We start from the raw sequence: 13,440 nt of genomic DNA on the forward strand, positions 1-13,440 counted from the left end.
TGACTTAATTGGGCAAATTTGCACAAATACTACATTTCTGAAGTGCATTTCCACCAGAGCCTACACAGATAATCTGGCAAGTGTCTGATTAGCCTTGGGCCAGTTTTCTGTGTAGTTGTTCCTCAGGTCTTGCTTCTGTGAAATATCTCTGTAATTCCTGTTCAGTAAGAGCTTGTCTCTTCTGTGTAAAAGTTGCTTTTAGAGAGACTCAGTGCCTGTGAATTATCTGCCGGCCTACAATTGAGTTGGGATGAGTGTGAGTCAGTCTCAGTGAGGTGGTTATGGGATGTAACAATGTTTGAGATACAGAAGAATTCAGATATAGAAGGTAACAGCACCAGAGTATCTTTGATACACATTGCTAAGCAAAGTGGTACTGAACCTTTAATCATGCAAGGTATGGTGCAAACTAACCATGAACTTCAGCTCCACTTGTTAGCTAGTGGGATCTCCAGAAACTTTTTAAATGGTAACAAGTTCTCTGGGGAATTTGAGACTGCTTTGCCAGCCCTTAAGAAACCTGCTCAGGATACACCAGCATCTCATCTCTGCTCTAGCCTAGTCTTAGTGGCTGCAGGTGAGCCCTGGTAAAGTATAGATGTTTGCAGCTGTGCAGGAAGGTTCAATTTCAACATGTGCAGCTGTTACTAATCCCAATGCTTGAAGCATGTACTTCAGTCTTTTCACTCATTGTGTTTTGTCAGCACATCCCTTTTAAATCAGTGTTGTTTATATGTGTTATTCTAGATTTCAGGCTATTACTAATAGTGTTTCATGTTGAACACACCACTGGTTTGTACTATCGGTTTGTACCAACCATCCTTTGGTACAGATAACAGGCTTTTATGGTGCCTTGAGGGCATATATATATATATATATATATATATGCATAATTTTTCATAGACTACAGTCCACGTCAAGAGCATGGAGTACAGGGGTTTTTTTCAGCCGGAACACAAGGGAACAAGGGAGGCATTGATGGTGAGTTCCAGCACATCTTTTTCTAGAAAAATAGCACTGATGAAGCCTTGTCCCGAATAACAGGTATTTATATTGGTTTGTGGATATTTTCATAATTATCACTGTCTCTAAGCTTCAGTATTTCATTTCCCTCTTACTTCACTGTTTACAACCCCACTCCCCCAAATATCTGTATAACTTGGGGAAACACTTTATGCCTTTGAAGTAATTAATAAAGTAGTTGATAACTCAGACATCCTGAGTTAAGACAGTTGAAAATTGATGAATTGTAATTCAGTGGTTTCATGTTGCAGTTTCCTTTTTGAAGTTCTCTTGTTCAGTCATGGCCACTTTAAGGTCATCTACCAAGCGTCCTGAGAGGCTGAAGTGTTCTGCTACTGGTTTTTGAATATGCCATTTTGGATGTCTATTTATTTGTGTCCATTTGTTCTTTTGCATAGAGGCGTGCCTGTTGTCCTATGGACATTGATGGCAGATGATGACATATATCACATTAGAAGATGAACAGGTGAATAACCCCCTGGTGTTGTGGATGACATTATTAGGTCCTGTGTTGCTGGAGTTGGTCATCTGGGTCTGCTACAGGGTGTGGTGCTTGTGTTTGTATATGGCGTGTTGTAGCTGGTGAGTAGCTGTTTTAGGTTTTGGAGGCTGTTGTGCATGCTGTTGGAGTCCATGAATACTGTAGATTCCTTTAATGGAGAAATCCATGGCAATCCAGATTTAGTTGTACTACCCCTTCAATCAGATGTAGTTTGCAGAGCCCATGATCGTTAGAAGAACCAGTGTTACATTCTGTGTTACATACTGTGTTACAGTCTTCACAATGTACTCTTCCCCTGTTCCCAAGCATTCCACTAACAAGTTCAAAATTCATTCAAGTCTTTAAATGAAATCTCCAAATAGGAAAGCCAGTATTGTGACTAGTCTATTGGAATTGAATCCAGGAAATGCGAGTTCAAATCCCTCCAAATTATGAAGCACACAAGTCAACATCTTCCAGCCTAGCTTATTTTATGGGAATAACTAGGAGTATAAAATGGAACATCCAATGTATCCTGAACTCTATAAGTCATATTTATGATAACATGAAATGTGATAATAAACATGGTTGTAATTCTTTTTAAAAAATGTTTTTATTGAAAGATTTTCTATAAGTAACAAAAGTACATTCAGTGTCTCGATGTTTTTAAGTAGTAGAATCCTTCAATTACAGTCAGCTAGGGACATTTTTTGTTCTAGGCAATGTGGGGTTGAAGGGGGAAAGAGAAGTGGGGAGAGAGGGGGGAGATAACATAGGATCAGTATCAAACTTTATTTCGGTCACAGACCAGCATAAGATAAAACATATGGATAAACTGAACACATAAGGTAAGGGATAAAAACTATTAATTAAAAGGTGATTTTACCATACATAGTTTAAAAGGATATAAACAAGGACAAATGGTTAAAGGTAACTATAAGGGAAGGAGCATAAAGGAGCACAGGTCTTTCATAACATAGAAAAAGAAAAAATAGGAGCAGGGGAAAAGAGGGGGGGGGTGAATGAGACATTAAACTTTAATTATTTGCATAGTATATGTGGATCTTTTTTGTCAGCATCACATGGATAGGTATCTTATTTTTGCTGGTTGAGCGAGAGATCAGAGGGCTCAAGGTATGGCTGGTTGCAATTCTAAGCATATTATGTACTAGGGAGTAAATGTCATTGTGCACAGCGACACATGCCTCTCAGTAAATCTGCATAAGATAGTTCTGTACAATAAGACGGCATGTAAAAAGACAGCTATAAGTGGAAGGCCTTATTATCCAGAAACCATTTAGAACTTGGAAAAACAAAAGCAGATATGCAGCTAACTGTACTATAATTTTTCTTTTACTGTGCAATTGCTTCTATCATGTTGTCAGGATTCCCTCCCCCATTCCAGTTGTTCAGCTCCATGACTTTGCATTTGCTTTAGTCTTTAAACAATTCCAAAGGCTATGGATTTGGACTGTATTTATTTATATACGTTCCCTATCCCTGCACATTATTTCTTTGCTATTTGTGGCTAAACCCCACTTGAGTATAATACATTTTGCTTGTTCAGACACATTTACAAATACATTTTCTTATCAGATCCTTGTTGAACATTTACACACCAGGGCATGGTTTTAAGAAGGAAAATAAACGAAATTTGAAAATCTTACTTGACCTCTTCCACCTGGTCTCCATCTGTGATTATTCTGTCTCCACAATCTGTCATCTGTTTTTCCTCTGTGTGTTCTTTATCATTTCAGATGGGTGCGTTACTCTGCCTCCCTTTCCCCTTTCTGTATTACACTTAGTGGAAAGTGACATTGCCAAATCCTCAAGTTCAGCCAGGCAGATTTGATACACTATCAGCTGAGATACAGTTCTGATGATCAGGGTGTGCAATTAGCAGAGACAGCTTCATTTCACAGTGCAGTGGCTCCTGCTATACTACTCCGAACTGCAGAGTTATGAGTTTCTGGGAATAACCCCTCCTAGGAAAAACTTCCAGAAAATAAACCTGTCACACAGCTATCAGAATTTCTCTTAATACAACTATACAGAACCTCCTTCTATTCTTGGTTTATTTAGCCACGTTCCAGCCATTTCCATGATAAGTTATTTCATTTCCAAATTTCTTTTAAACAAGAACTAATATATATAAACCATACAGTGCCGCCACTCCCCCCAACCCATTCACAATTGTATTTCATGTTAAATTGCATTATGAGTTTGCCTTTTTTTATTGTTTCTCTGTTTTCAGTTTAAAAATTTAGTAGGAAGATGTAGCCATTCTGTTGATTTGATTTATTATATTTCTATGCCTCTTTTCATTAAAATGAATCCCAAAGTGGCTTACAAACACCAAATAACAATAACATGATAGAACATAAGAAAATGTCACAAATGCAGTAGAAATCATATAGAATAATTAACAGATCATCAGCAAAGCAACTGCAATCTATAAAACACTGTTAACAAAGCTACAAAAAATAAAGCTAAACATCACAATTACATCAAAAGATACACTTCTTTTTTGTGGCATGTTAAGCAACTTGGAATACAAGAATTATACACATAAGAAATGGATGAAAAACCCTCTTTTTCTGGAGTTATCAGGCAAATTAGCCCCAGTAATGGAAGCCTGAGTAAGGACTTCCACTATCACAATAGGGCTCTCCCGTGGGCGTAGCCAGGATTTTTTTCAGGGGGGTCTGGACTTTGTTGGGGGTCAAGACTTTGGTTAGGGGGGCAGAACCAATGTGATTGGTCCATTAGTTAAGTATTTCTATTGTTTTACTTGATTGGGGGTGGGGGAGAGCTGCCTCCCTGCCCCCCATTGGCTACACTCATGGCTTCTCCCACTCTCCTCGTCCCCCAACTTTGTGTTAGGAGAATCCCCAGAACAGTGTTTTGGGGGGATAAGAGGGGAGAATGTTCTGTTGGGCAAGTTGAAAAGGACTATGAGCATTCATTAGAAAATCCTGATGTAAGGGGAAGTTGTTTTAAATTTCATTTTAATAAAGTATTTTTTTAAAAAAAACAAGTGCCTGTGAATCAAATTGTTTTGTGTAAATTCTCTATCTCTAGGTCTTGAAACTTACACAAACATATGTACCTACTTAACTTTCAGCACAGGAAGACTTCAGCTGAACCTTGTGATGCACATATAGGCATCCTGGGTAGCTACAGAAACCCTTAAATTTTTGATTGCTGTATAACAGTCTTTCTCTTATCTGATTGTCCTTTGAGTACTGTTTTATTGATGGCTCTATAGTCAAACTCAGGTTTATGTCCCCCGCCTCCCCTCCCCTTTTGAATAAAAGCTTGCTGGAACACTTAGAGCAAGTCACTACCCAAAGAAAACACGAATCTGATATTAAATTATTTTAATTACATTTCAATGGGAAAGCCTATAGACAGGTCTGCTTCTGTTTATTATTATGCATAAGCCCTCCAGATTTATTTCTTGCTGGCTTGCCATTAAGGCTTACTAGAGAAAAATTAAATTAAAAAACTAATTCAAATGCACTGTGACAAAGCCTCTTGAAACACCACCTTACCTTATTGCTTTCTTTATTCAGCGGTTTATATCTGAGCAGGCCATTTTTGGGACTGATTCACTCAGTTGCAATTGTTGCATCATAATTAAAATGTTATCATGCGATTACATAGTAGCATGCAATACTTGTCTTTTATATACTTAGTTTGGATGTAACACCTATATCTCAGTTTAGCCCCTGGGACTGAGCTTTGGTCTCACTGTTCAGTGAATTTCCACTTCTAGTTTGGAGGTAAACTCTGGCTTGTGAAAGCCATAGTTTGAGTTGGATATTATAGCCTGGTTTGCATGTCAAAGTAAGCCTAACTATGGCTTAGCAAGAACGTGTCACAGTCATTCTTTCCTACTGTCATAGACCAAGGCTTGGTTTAGCAGGTGATCCAAACCTAGGCTTCTAGTTAAGCCAAGATTTATTATTGATTACAGCTTGTGGGTAGTGAAGAGAGAACATAACTACAAGCCAAGGACAAAATCAGAGTGTGCAGACAGAGGAGTGGTGGTATGCAAACAATGGTTTGACTGTTTCAGTTACATGTGAGCTGAACCTTATTTTAGTGCAGAGATTTTGAGCCATTGTTATGTGAACCAAGTATAATCATATTTTTTTTTGCGGGGGGAGACTGGTATATGCTGAATTTGTCACCGCTTGGTGCTTTGATTTACATATTAGTATATGCACTATTTGATGTATGGCTGAACAAAAAAGCAATATTCAGTAAAATAGAATATTATGTTGAAAAATGGATGTACTCTGCAATATTAAACCAATATATTTACTAGGTTCAGCTTTTAAAAAATGAAAATGCCCTTTCAAGTTTGGGCACTTCTCTTTTGTGAGAACAATAGACAGTGAACAAATCTTGAAAGATGTTAGAAATACGTATGACAGCCAGGGTATTATTGGGTGGAGGGAATAACGAGTCTGAGAGATTCTTGACAAGCAACAGCAAACATTGAGCTAGTGATGGTATGCAGCTAGAGGACAGTCTTATTTGGAGATGTCATTCACACTATTGCTGAGGAGCCATTAAAAGTCTCGTGTTTACTTTGGCTAACCATACAATGTAATTCTTTGATGGAAGCACACATAGACTTTAGACACTATTGCTGTTTAAAAGAAACATTTGCAAGATAAAGTAAACATATTTTAAAGCTAGGCATTTATCACTGCATAGTGTGAGACACATAAAATACAACAGCATATATAATATATATATATATATATATATATATATATATATATATATATATATAATCTATCCCACAAGCATGTATTAGGTGCCATGAAAAACATAACAGATGACATCTTTGACTATTAAAAAAAATACTGTTTAACATGGTCATGATGACAGAGAACTATAATGGAAAAAGTGGTCTATGATAATAAAATCTCCCTTTCCTGTTGCCTTTTCCCTTCTATTAAATGCTGATTTGTTATATTAGATGCTTTGATTTCAGTTACTTCCTTCATTGCAGACATATTTTGAATATGTATTGGTTCTTAATATGTCTGTGCTAGTGTAAAATGATACTTCTTTATTTACTGCCTTTATCAAAAGGAAAGCTTAAGGCAACAGAATATAATTAAAATGTGTAAAAGCAGATATTTAAAAACTTACTGGAAAAAACCCATCAATAAGAACAGAAAAAATAGCATCACTAAAATCAATATATACCTAATGTAATAGTTAAAGCTGTGAACTCCCACAATATGCTTTTGAAAAGAAGCATATATCCTGGAACCCTGTGTTAAATGTCTAATCAAAAATTTGCATTCCTGGATTCTCCTGTGTCATGGGTTGCAAAATAATTGCACTGGATTACTGCATTAGAATACTCACAAATCTTTATTCATTGCACCATGTTGTTTCCATCCACCTCATATGCTGCTCATTTTCAGTATTAGAAAATGGTTATATATCAATGACACGAGGTCTGAATTTGAGGCTATTGTAATTATTCCCACTGAGACACTGTCAATAGGATTAAAATTAAGATTCTGGATCTGTCCTTCCAAGATGAGGTCACAACATTAGCAGTAAGATTCCTGTTTTGGCAAACTGCATTTTCAATTCTGAATTACAGAACATTAATATGACATAAATATCTAAAAGTTGCAGTGATAGGAATAAAAAAACTCAGACCCTCCCAAATCTACATTAAAAAAACCAAGGACATAGCAGCAATGTATCCTGACCTAGGTTTATGTAGCTCTTTTAGAAAGGCAGAGGCTCATAGGTTTCTTGTTACAGAGCTGTCTTATTTTCATTTTATTACTAATCTTTTAGCAGCTGTATAACTTCAGTAATGAAACTTCTGAATAAACCCAACCACTTTAAAAAAAATTGAAAATGGAAGATATATAGGGACAGGCAGACAAACAAGGAAGAAAAATCCAAGTAAAATTCACTTAACAATATACAGTTTGCTCTTATATTGAAACAAAACAAAGATTTATTCGTTGTTTAACAGAGGGAAGAAAAATAAACCAAAGTCCTAACTCTAATAGCAAGTAAACTTCCTCTTTCAGACAGGACTGCTCAGTTTAATAATCTGATTGTGAGTAACTGGTATCAGAATTTACCCTGCTCTGAGCAGCACTTCCTACCTTCCTCCCCCCCCCCCGAAATACTTTATATTAATTTCAATATTACTCTTTTCTAGATGCCTTGAAAAGTGACTGATAAATAACTAGAATAAATAAAAAGAAAGGTAAGTTCAAACTGAAATACTAAGAATATTGGAAGAGCCTGCTGGATTGGACCAATGGCCCATCTGGTCCCACAGGCTTGTGGGAAACCCTCAAGCATGGCCTGAGTGCAATGATACGTTCCCTTCCTGCGGCTTCCAGCAGTTGGTATTCAGAAGCAACAAGGCACTGATTCGGCAAGCTAGAAGTCCCAAAGGAGCCAGACTGCTTCACAGAATTGCTGTGGGTGGTGTTACTGGGCCCCATAGATTTTCTGTTCAGAGAGAACCTTGTCCTACTGGTTTTCTCCATTCCACAAGGTTTCTCTTATACCCACTATATCAGCACTTTCTTCTAAGTCCAAGCACTCCCAATTTGCCCATATTGGCTCAGAAGCCTTTAGTATTAGCATGTAAATGCTTCCATGCAGTTTCTCTCTTCGCCACTTGCATTTTGGCCTTTGATTATTTGGTATCTCTGAATTGCTGTCCTGTGCGCCGGTATGCACAATGCCTACTTCTGTGCCTCCACCATTTCCATTTTCCATTAGTTTTTCCATCTTCACCTCAGGAGGTTGATCTGACCCAAACTGGACCCTCACCAGCTCCTGTTGTCTTTCACCTCAAAATCAGTTCACAAAAGCTGCTCTGCCACCCTGCTCTGTTCCCAGCTCACGTGGGTCCCTTCCCTTCTGTACAAGCCTGGCTTGTCCCAGAATGTTCCCCAGTGCCAAACAAATCCCAACCTTCTTTCCAACATCGCCATCATCTCATCCATGCATTGAGATTACAAAACTGCCTAGTTGGCCATATTAATATCTACATTTCCTCAAATCTGTCTAGAAATATATCTCACTCTACATGCCTTCTGCTGTAGCTCTTCTTTCGTCTCCGCTGCTCTGCCAGCACTGGAAACAGCTCACTTGCTTTCCAATTTTTTATTTTTGTGGTGAAGTGTAATTGAGTTCCTCATACCCTGCATACGTGGGGAGAGAACTGTTGCATAGGTCCTGCTTGCGAGGTTCTCATAGGCATGTGTTTGGTCATTGTGAGATTAGGATACTGGACTAGATGGGTGTTTGGCCTGATCCATCAGAACTTTTCTTATATTCTTAGAATTGCATTTGTGTATAGGAGGGGGGAGGTGTGTGATGGCACTCAACTAAGTTTCATTCACAGTAGACCTACTAAATTTAATGAACCTGACCAGTGCTATTTTTCTACAAAAAGAGGTCACCATGAATGCCTCCTTCTTTCTCTTAGAATGACAGTGGCACCTACCTGAAAGGTGTTGGAACTGAGTTCCAATGAGTTACCCATGAAAAAAAGCCCTGAACCTCACTAAGCTAGGTCCATTAATATCAATATGACTGCTCTGAGTAGAACCTAGTTGAATGCCATCCTTTGCTTTTTGTATGTTACCCAGTTATCTTCTTATTTCAAACATGGGCAATAAGCGTCACTTTGCTGCTGTAAAGTGTCTTTTCTGTGTGTGAGAGAGATTGGATTTAGAATGGTGCACATTTTCTAAGCAGTATTCCTTTTACTTGGGATATATTCCGTGGTAAAGGGACAGCCCCCATTCCTTGCCAAAATAATATTTATGCTCTGGAAGAGGATTACAACACAGAAATAAGCTTAAACCTTCTGTGTCTGCCTCTTTTCAAAGCAAGTGATAGCTACTTGAGTCCACAGTGATTTCATTTGTGAATGTGACTTGTGTTACAAGCCTTCCATGAAATTTTGTTGTGCTGTTCAGTTCTGATTTTACATGAGATTTTTCTTTGCAAAGCAAACAGTTCAATAATCACAGCCTCACTGGTCCTAAGGGACACATTCTCAGAGGCATTAGAAAGATCACCAGAGAGACTGAATATACAATAGGTGTCTAAATGACATTTTTACCTTTGCTAATCTAACCCCAGAGTGCTTTCACATGCTGCATTCTAAAGCAGATTAAAATGACCAAACTTGTCACTTGAAAGGGCCAAGGGAGCTATTTACATAGGGTTCCCTTGAGATGGCTGCCCAGTGCATTTCAGAGATTGCTGATCCAGTCTGGGATCCTGGATGCAAAATGTGCAATGTGCTAATAACAGTGCAATGTTCTTTTTAAACCATGGGCACTCTAGGTTATTGCCACTCAAATCAAAGTTGCATTTCTGCCCACAAAAAAAGAGAGAAGGGGAAAGATCGTTTACTCTACCGTAGTCTTGTACGATGTGACAAAAGACTCTTCTTTTCAGATTCAAGAAATGGCTTCTGTTTAGGTGACACAAATATATAACTCCATCTCTGTATCTTTGGCTCTATCTTTGTCACACAGCAAATGGCAAAGATTTGTTCTCTGCTTCCCCAGAGGTCAGGGAAAGTTCTAATGGATTTCAGCTACAGAAGGGTGGATTTCAGTGAAGGTGCTTATTAATTTTAAGAGCAGTTCGACAATGGAACCAATTACATTTGGCTGTTCCTTTCTGGAAGTCTTCAAGCAAAGTCAGCTGTTTGTTGGTGATGTTATAGGAGGTGAGATGAGGTCCCCTCCAAAGTGCTCTATGGCTCTCTATGGCAGGCACAGGCAAACTCGGCCCTCCAGATGTTTTGGGACTACAACTCCCATCACCCCTAGCTAACAGAACCAGTGCTCAGGGATGATGGGAACTGTAGTCCCAAAACATCTGGAGGGCCGAGTTTGTCTGTGCCTGCGCCTGCTCTATGGCAACTGTATGTTGGTACTGGAACTAGTTCTAACTGGGAGTGGGGCACACACTCCAAAGGTTAAGTTAAATTAACTTCCACAGCTTCTGTATTTTCTAATTCTAATTCTAATCTACAGCAGCACACCAGCAACAACCAAGACTTTTTTCATATTTTTTTTGTAAAAACAACAAACAAACACCAAAATGAATAGATCTTTAAATGTTTGAACCATTTTAGCCTCCCATCTCTTCTCTTTTTCTGCTTTTTTGGAGATAGTAGCCATTTTGTGTTAGGATGCACGTCTCGCGGTCGCCATTTTCTGACTGGTGCTCTCAGCTTCGTCTCAAAATTATAAATGTGCCCCTCGGCCCAAAAAGATTGGCGACTACTGCATTAAATTTATATATTCTTGCTTAATTTTAGGGCAAATTGCTGCAGTAGAAGAAACCTTCTGTTAAACAAGTAGTAAAAAGTGATATACCACCACAAATGTTTAGGATACAAGTGTCTCTTCCCTTTGGCTGTGATTTCTGAACACACGTATGTGTACGCATTTGACCGAGGCAGGACTTTGGGGCAGGTGGAACAGAGTGAGAGGGAGTAGTAATCATACCCAGGGAATACCCACAGTGGTATCCATTGACTTACAGGATATTATTGTGAAACGGGTTCCTAGAAAATGCCTGTGATTGTTACAACTGATCTAGTGTGTGCACCACAGCCACTATTATATGACTTCCATTTTGGAGCCATGTTTATCTGTGACTGACAACTTTCAGTATCCATGACACTGAATAAATACAAAATGTTAGTTTGATTGCATTACTATTTGTGTTCAGCAATACAAATTTGAATTCATGCCGGTTCAGATCTCCTATCTCATTACTTTAGACATGCTTTTTCTGTGATTCACTTGCAGTTTGCTGGGCTTACATAAATTATTTGCTCCCAGATGCACTTTTATATGCTTTTATAGCGTTGCCTGAGTTTGTTTTACAATTGATTTAACAACTTAAATGATCATAAAATTTGCAGGCTTCAGTGAGAAGTGGATTTTCTGTTAAAGGTGAAGAGGGTAAGTTCCCAATTGGTTTTCTGCTCCTTGTCAAAAGTATCATGGAGAAAGTATGAGCAGGTAGAGAGTATGGGCAGCGCATCCTTTACAATTTGTGGTATAATCTTACCATATTTGTGGTCCTCCGTACCAGTCAGTTCCATGGGGTGGGGTGGGGGGACGACGACGATGGACGGACATAAATTACTATAAACACTGATATTCACTACATTGTGGACAGCCAATGCTGAAAAAATGACTCTGTATGAGATGAAGGCATGTGTGTGTATAAAGCTGCTTGCATATGTATTTATTGGTTTTGACCTATAAAGTTATAAACAACTTACCTGCTCACTTACAACCTTGCTCCATCGCTGTGATTGCCTGTTGAAGCCCTCTTGGTTGTGCTGCAACCTATGGATGTTTTTTAACAACAGCTAAGGAGAGGACTTTTTCTATGGTGGTGCCTTCTCTAAGGAATCACCTGCCCTCTGAGCTTAGGCAAGTTCTATCATTAGTGGCATTTCAGCACTTATTTAAAAATGTTTCCATGTTTTTGTGGTGCTTACTTCCAGTGAGTTGTTGTGATATAATCCTGCCCTAGATTATTAGCAGCATTTTATTTCTTTGTAAGTTTGATGTTTAAATTGAAAATCTGTTGTATTAACTCTCAACTATGTGTGAAAGGCTGTTATAAATATGTTTCAATAAATAAAATTTTGCACACACACACATGATTGGAAATTTGCATATTTATATATTGAAAAGAATGGCTAACATTGTTGATGTTTTGCTTTTATTTTTTACTAGATTTACGTCTCTAAAAATAATTGTTTCATTGCATTTATGTAGTATGTGCTGTTGAAGAATATTTTATAAGTGTCACTGCATAGCCTTCTATATAGAACTACCCAAGACACTAATTCTCCTGCCAACCTAGCAGTTCGCTCCTGCCAACCTAGCAGTTCGAAAGCACGTCAAAGTGCAAGTAGATAAATAGGTACCGCTCCGGCGGGAAGGTAAACGGTGTTTCCGTGTGCTGCTCTGGTTCGCCAGAAGTGACTTAGTCCTGCTGGCCACATGACCTGGAAGCTGTACGCCGGCTCCCTCGGCCAGTAAAGCGAGATGAGCGCTGTAACCCCAGAGTTGTCCACGACTGGACCTAATGGTCAGGGGTCCCTTTACCTTTAAGACACTAATTGAGAGACCATACAAGGGGCTTTGGGCTGGAACAGTCAGTGCATTTCTCGTGCACTTTCCTCATAGCCTGATAAGCTCAGCTACGGCAGAAAACAATTGTTTTGTCATTTGGCTGTTTTGATAGATTTGGCTAAAAGTGAATCAAATATATATATAGGTTAGTGCTATTTTTGAGACAGCATGGTTGACCTTTACTTACAGTTAACAGCAAAGATAACTATGGTTCAGTTAGCTGTGGTTTAGATAGAGCCTCTACCCCAGGAAAAAACTCACAACACAACACAAAAACAATGATCATATGTAACATGAGCGTAATATGATGGGAACAATTATAACTATCTGATTGGGGGAAATGAAGGGTGATTCCTTCCATACTGACACAACATGTTCCCTATTACAGAGCAGTGTACTCTAAAAAGTGTACTCTAAAATTCCAGTCCTGTCCCCCACAGATGTACTGAAGGAAGGATATGGTACTGTTGATCATTAGGCAAAAGATTCCTGCATTTCAAGGGGTAGGACTGGATGACCCTTAGTATCCCTTGCAATTCTATTATTTTATGATTATACATAATAGTTTGATACATTTTTTCCTAACTGCAGAAAGGCCTTATTTTGGTAGTCCTTATGGAAACTGGAATTATTATGTAGCTGAGAGGGGATAGGTTTTTCTAATGAAAGCTGTAGTTTGTAAGTTCAGCTGATGTTAGAAACCATTTATGTTTTTAACCACTACCTTTTGCT

General features: G+C 38.5%; 1 protein-coding gene across 5 annotated transcripts in view; it reads left to right on the forward strand.

Moving 5' to 3' along the window:
• EPHA7 (EPH receptor A7) overlaps positions 1–13,440 on the forward strand; it is a 161,891-nt gene that overhangs the window by 45,001 nt on the left and 103,450 nt on the right. The window contains exon 4 of one of the 5 annotated variants that reach the window (XM_028722996.2): positions 7,722–7,756. The exons of the other annotated variants lie outside the window; for them this stretch is intronic. Within the exon in view, the coding sequence (XP_028578829.1) occupies positions 7,722–7,741 (20 nt within the window). The 3' untranslated portion in view covers positions 7,742–7,756. Of the gene's footprint in view, positions 1–7,721; positions 7,757–13,440 lie in introns of those variants that run through there. 5 annotated transcript variants of the gene reach the window in all.

The sequence above is a fragment of the Podarcis muralis genome, chromosome 3 (assembly GCF_964188315.1).
Source record: "Podarcis muralis chromosome 3, rPodMur119.hap1.1, whole genome shotgun sequence".
Taxonomy (NCBI): Eukaryota; Metazoa; Chordata; class Lepidosauria; order Squamata; family Lacertidae; genus Podarcis; species Podarcis muralis.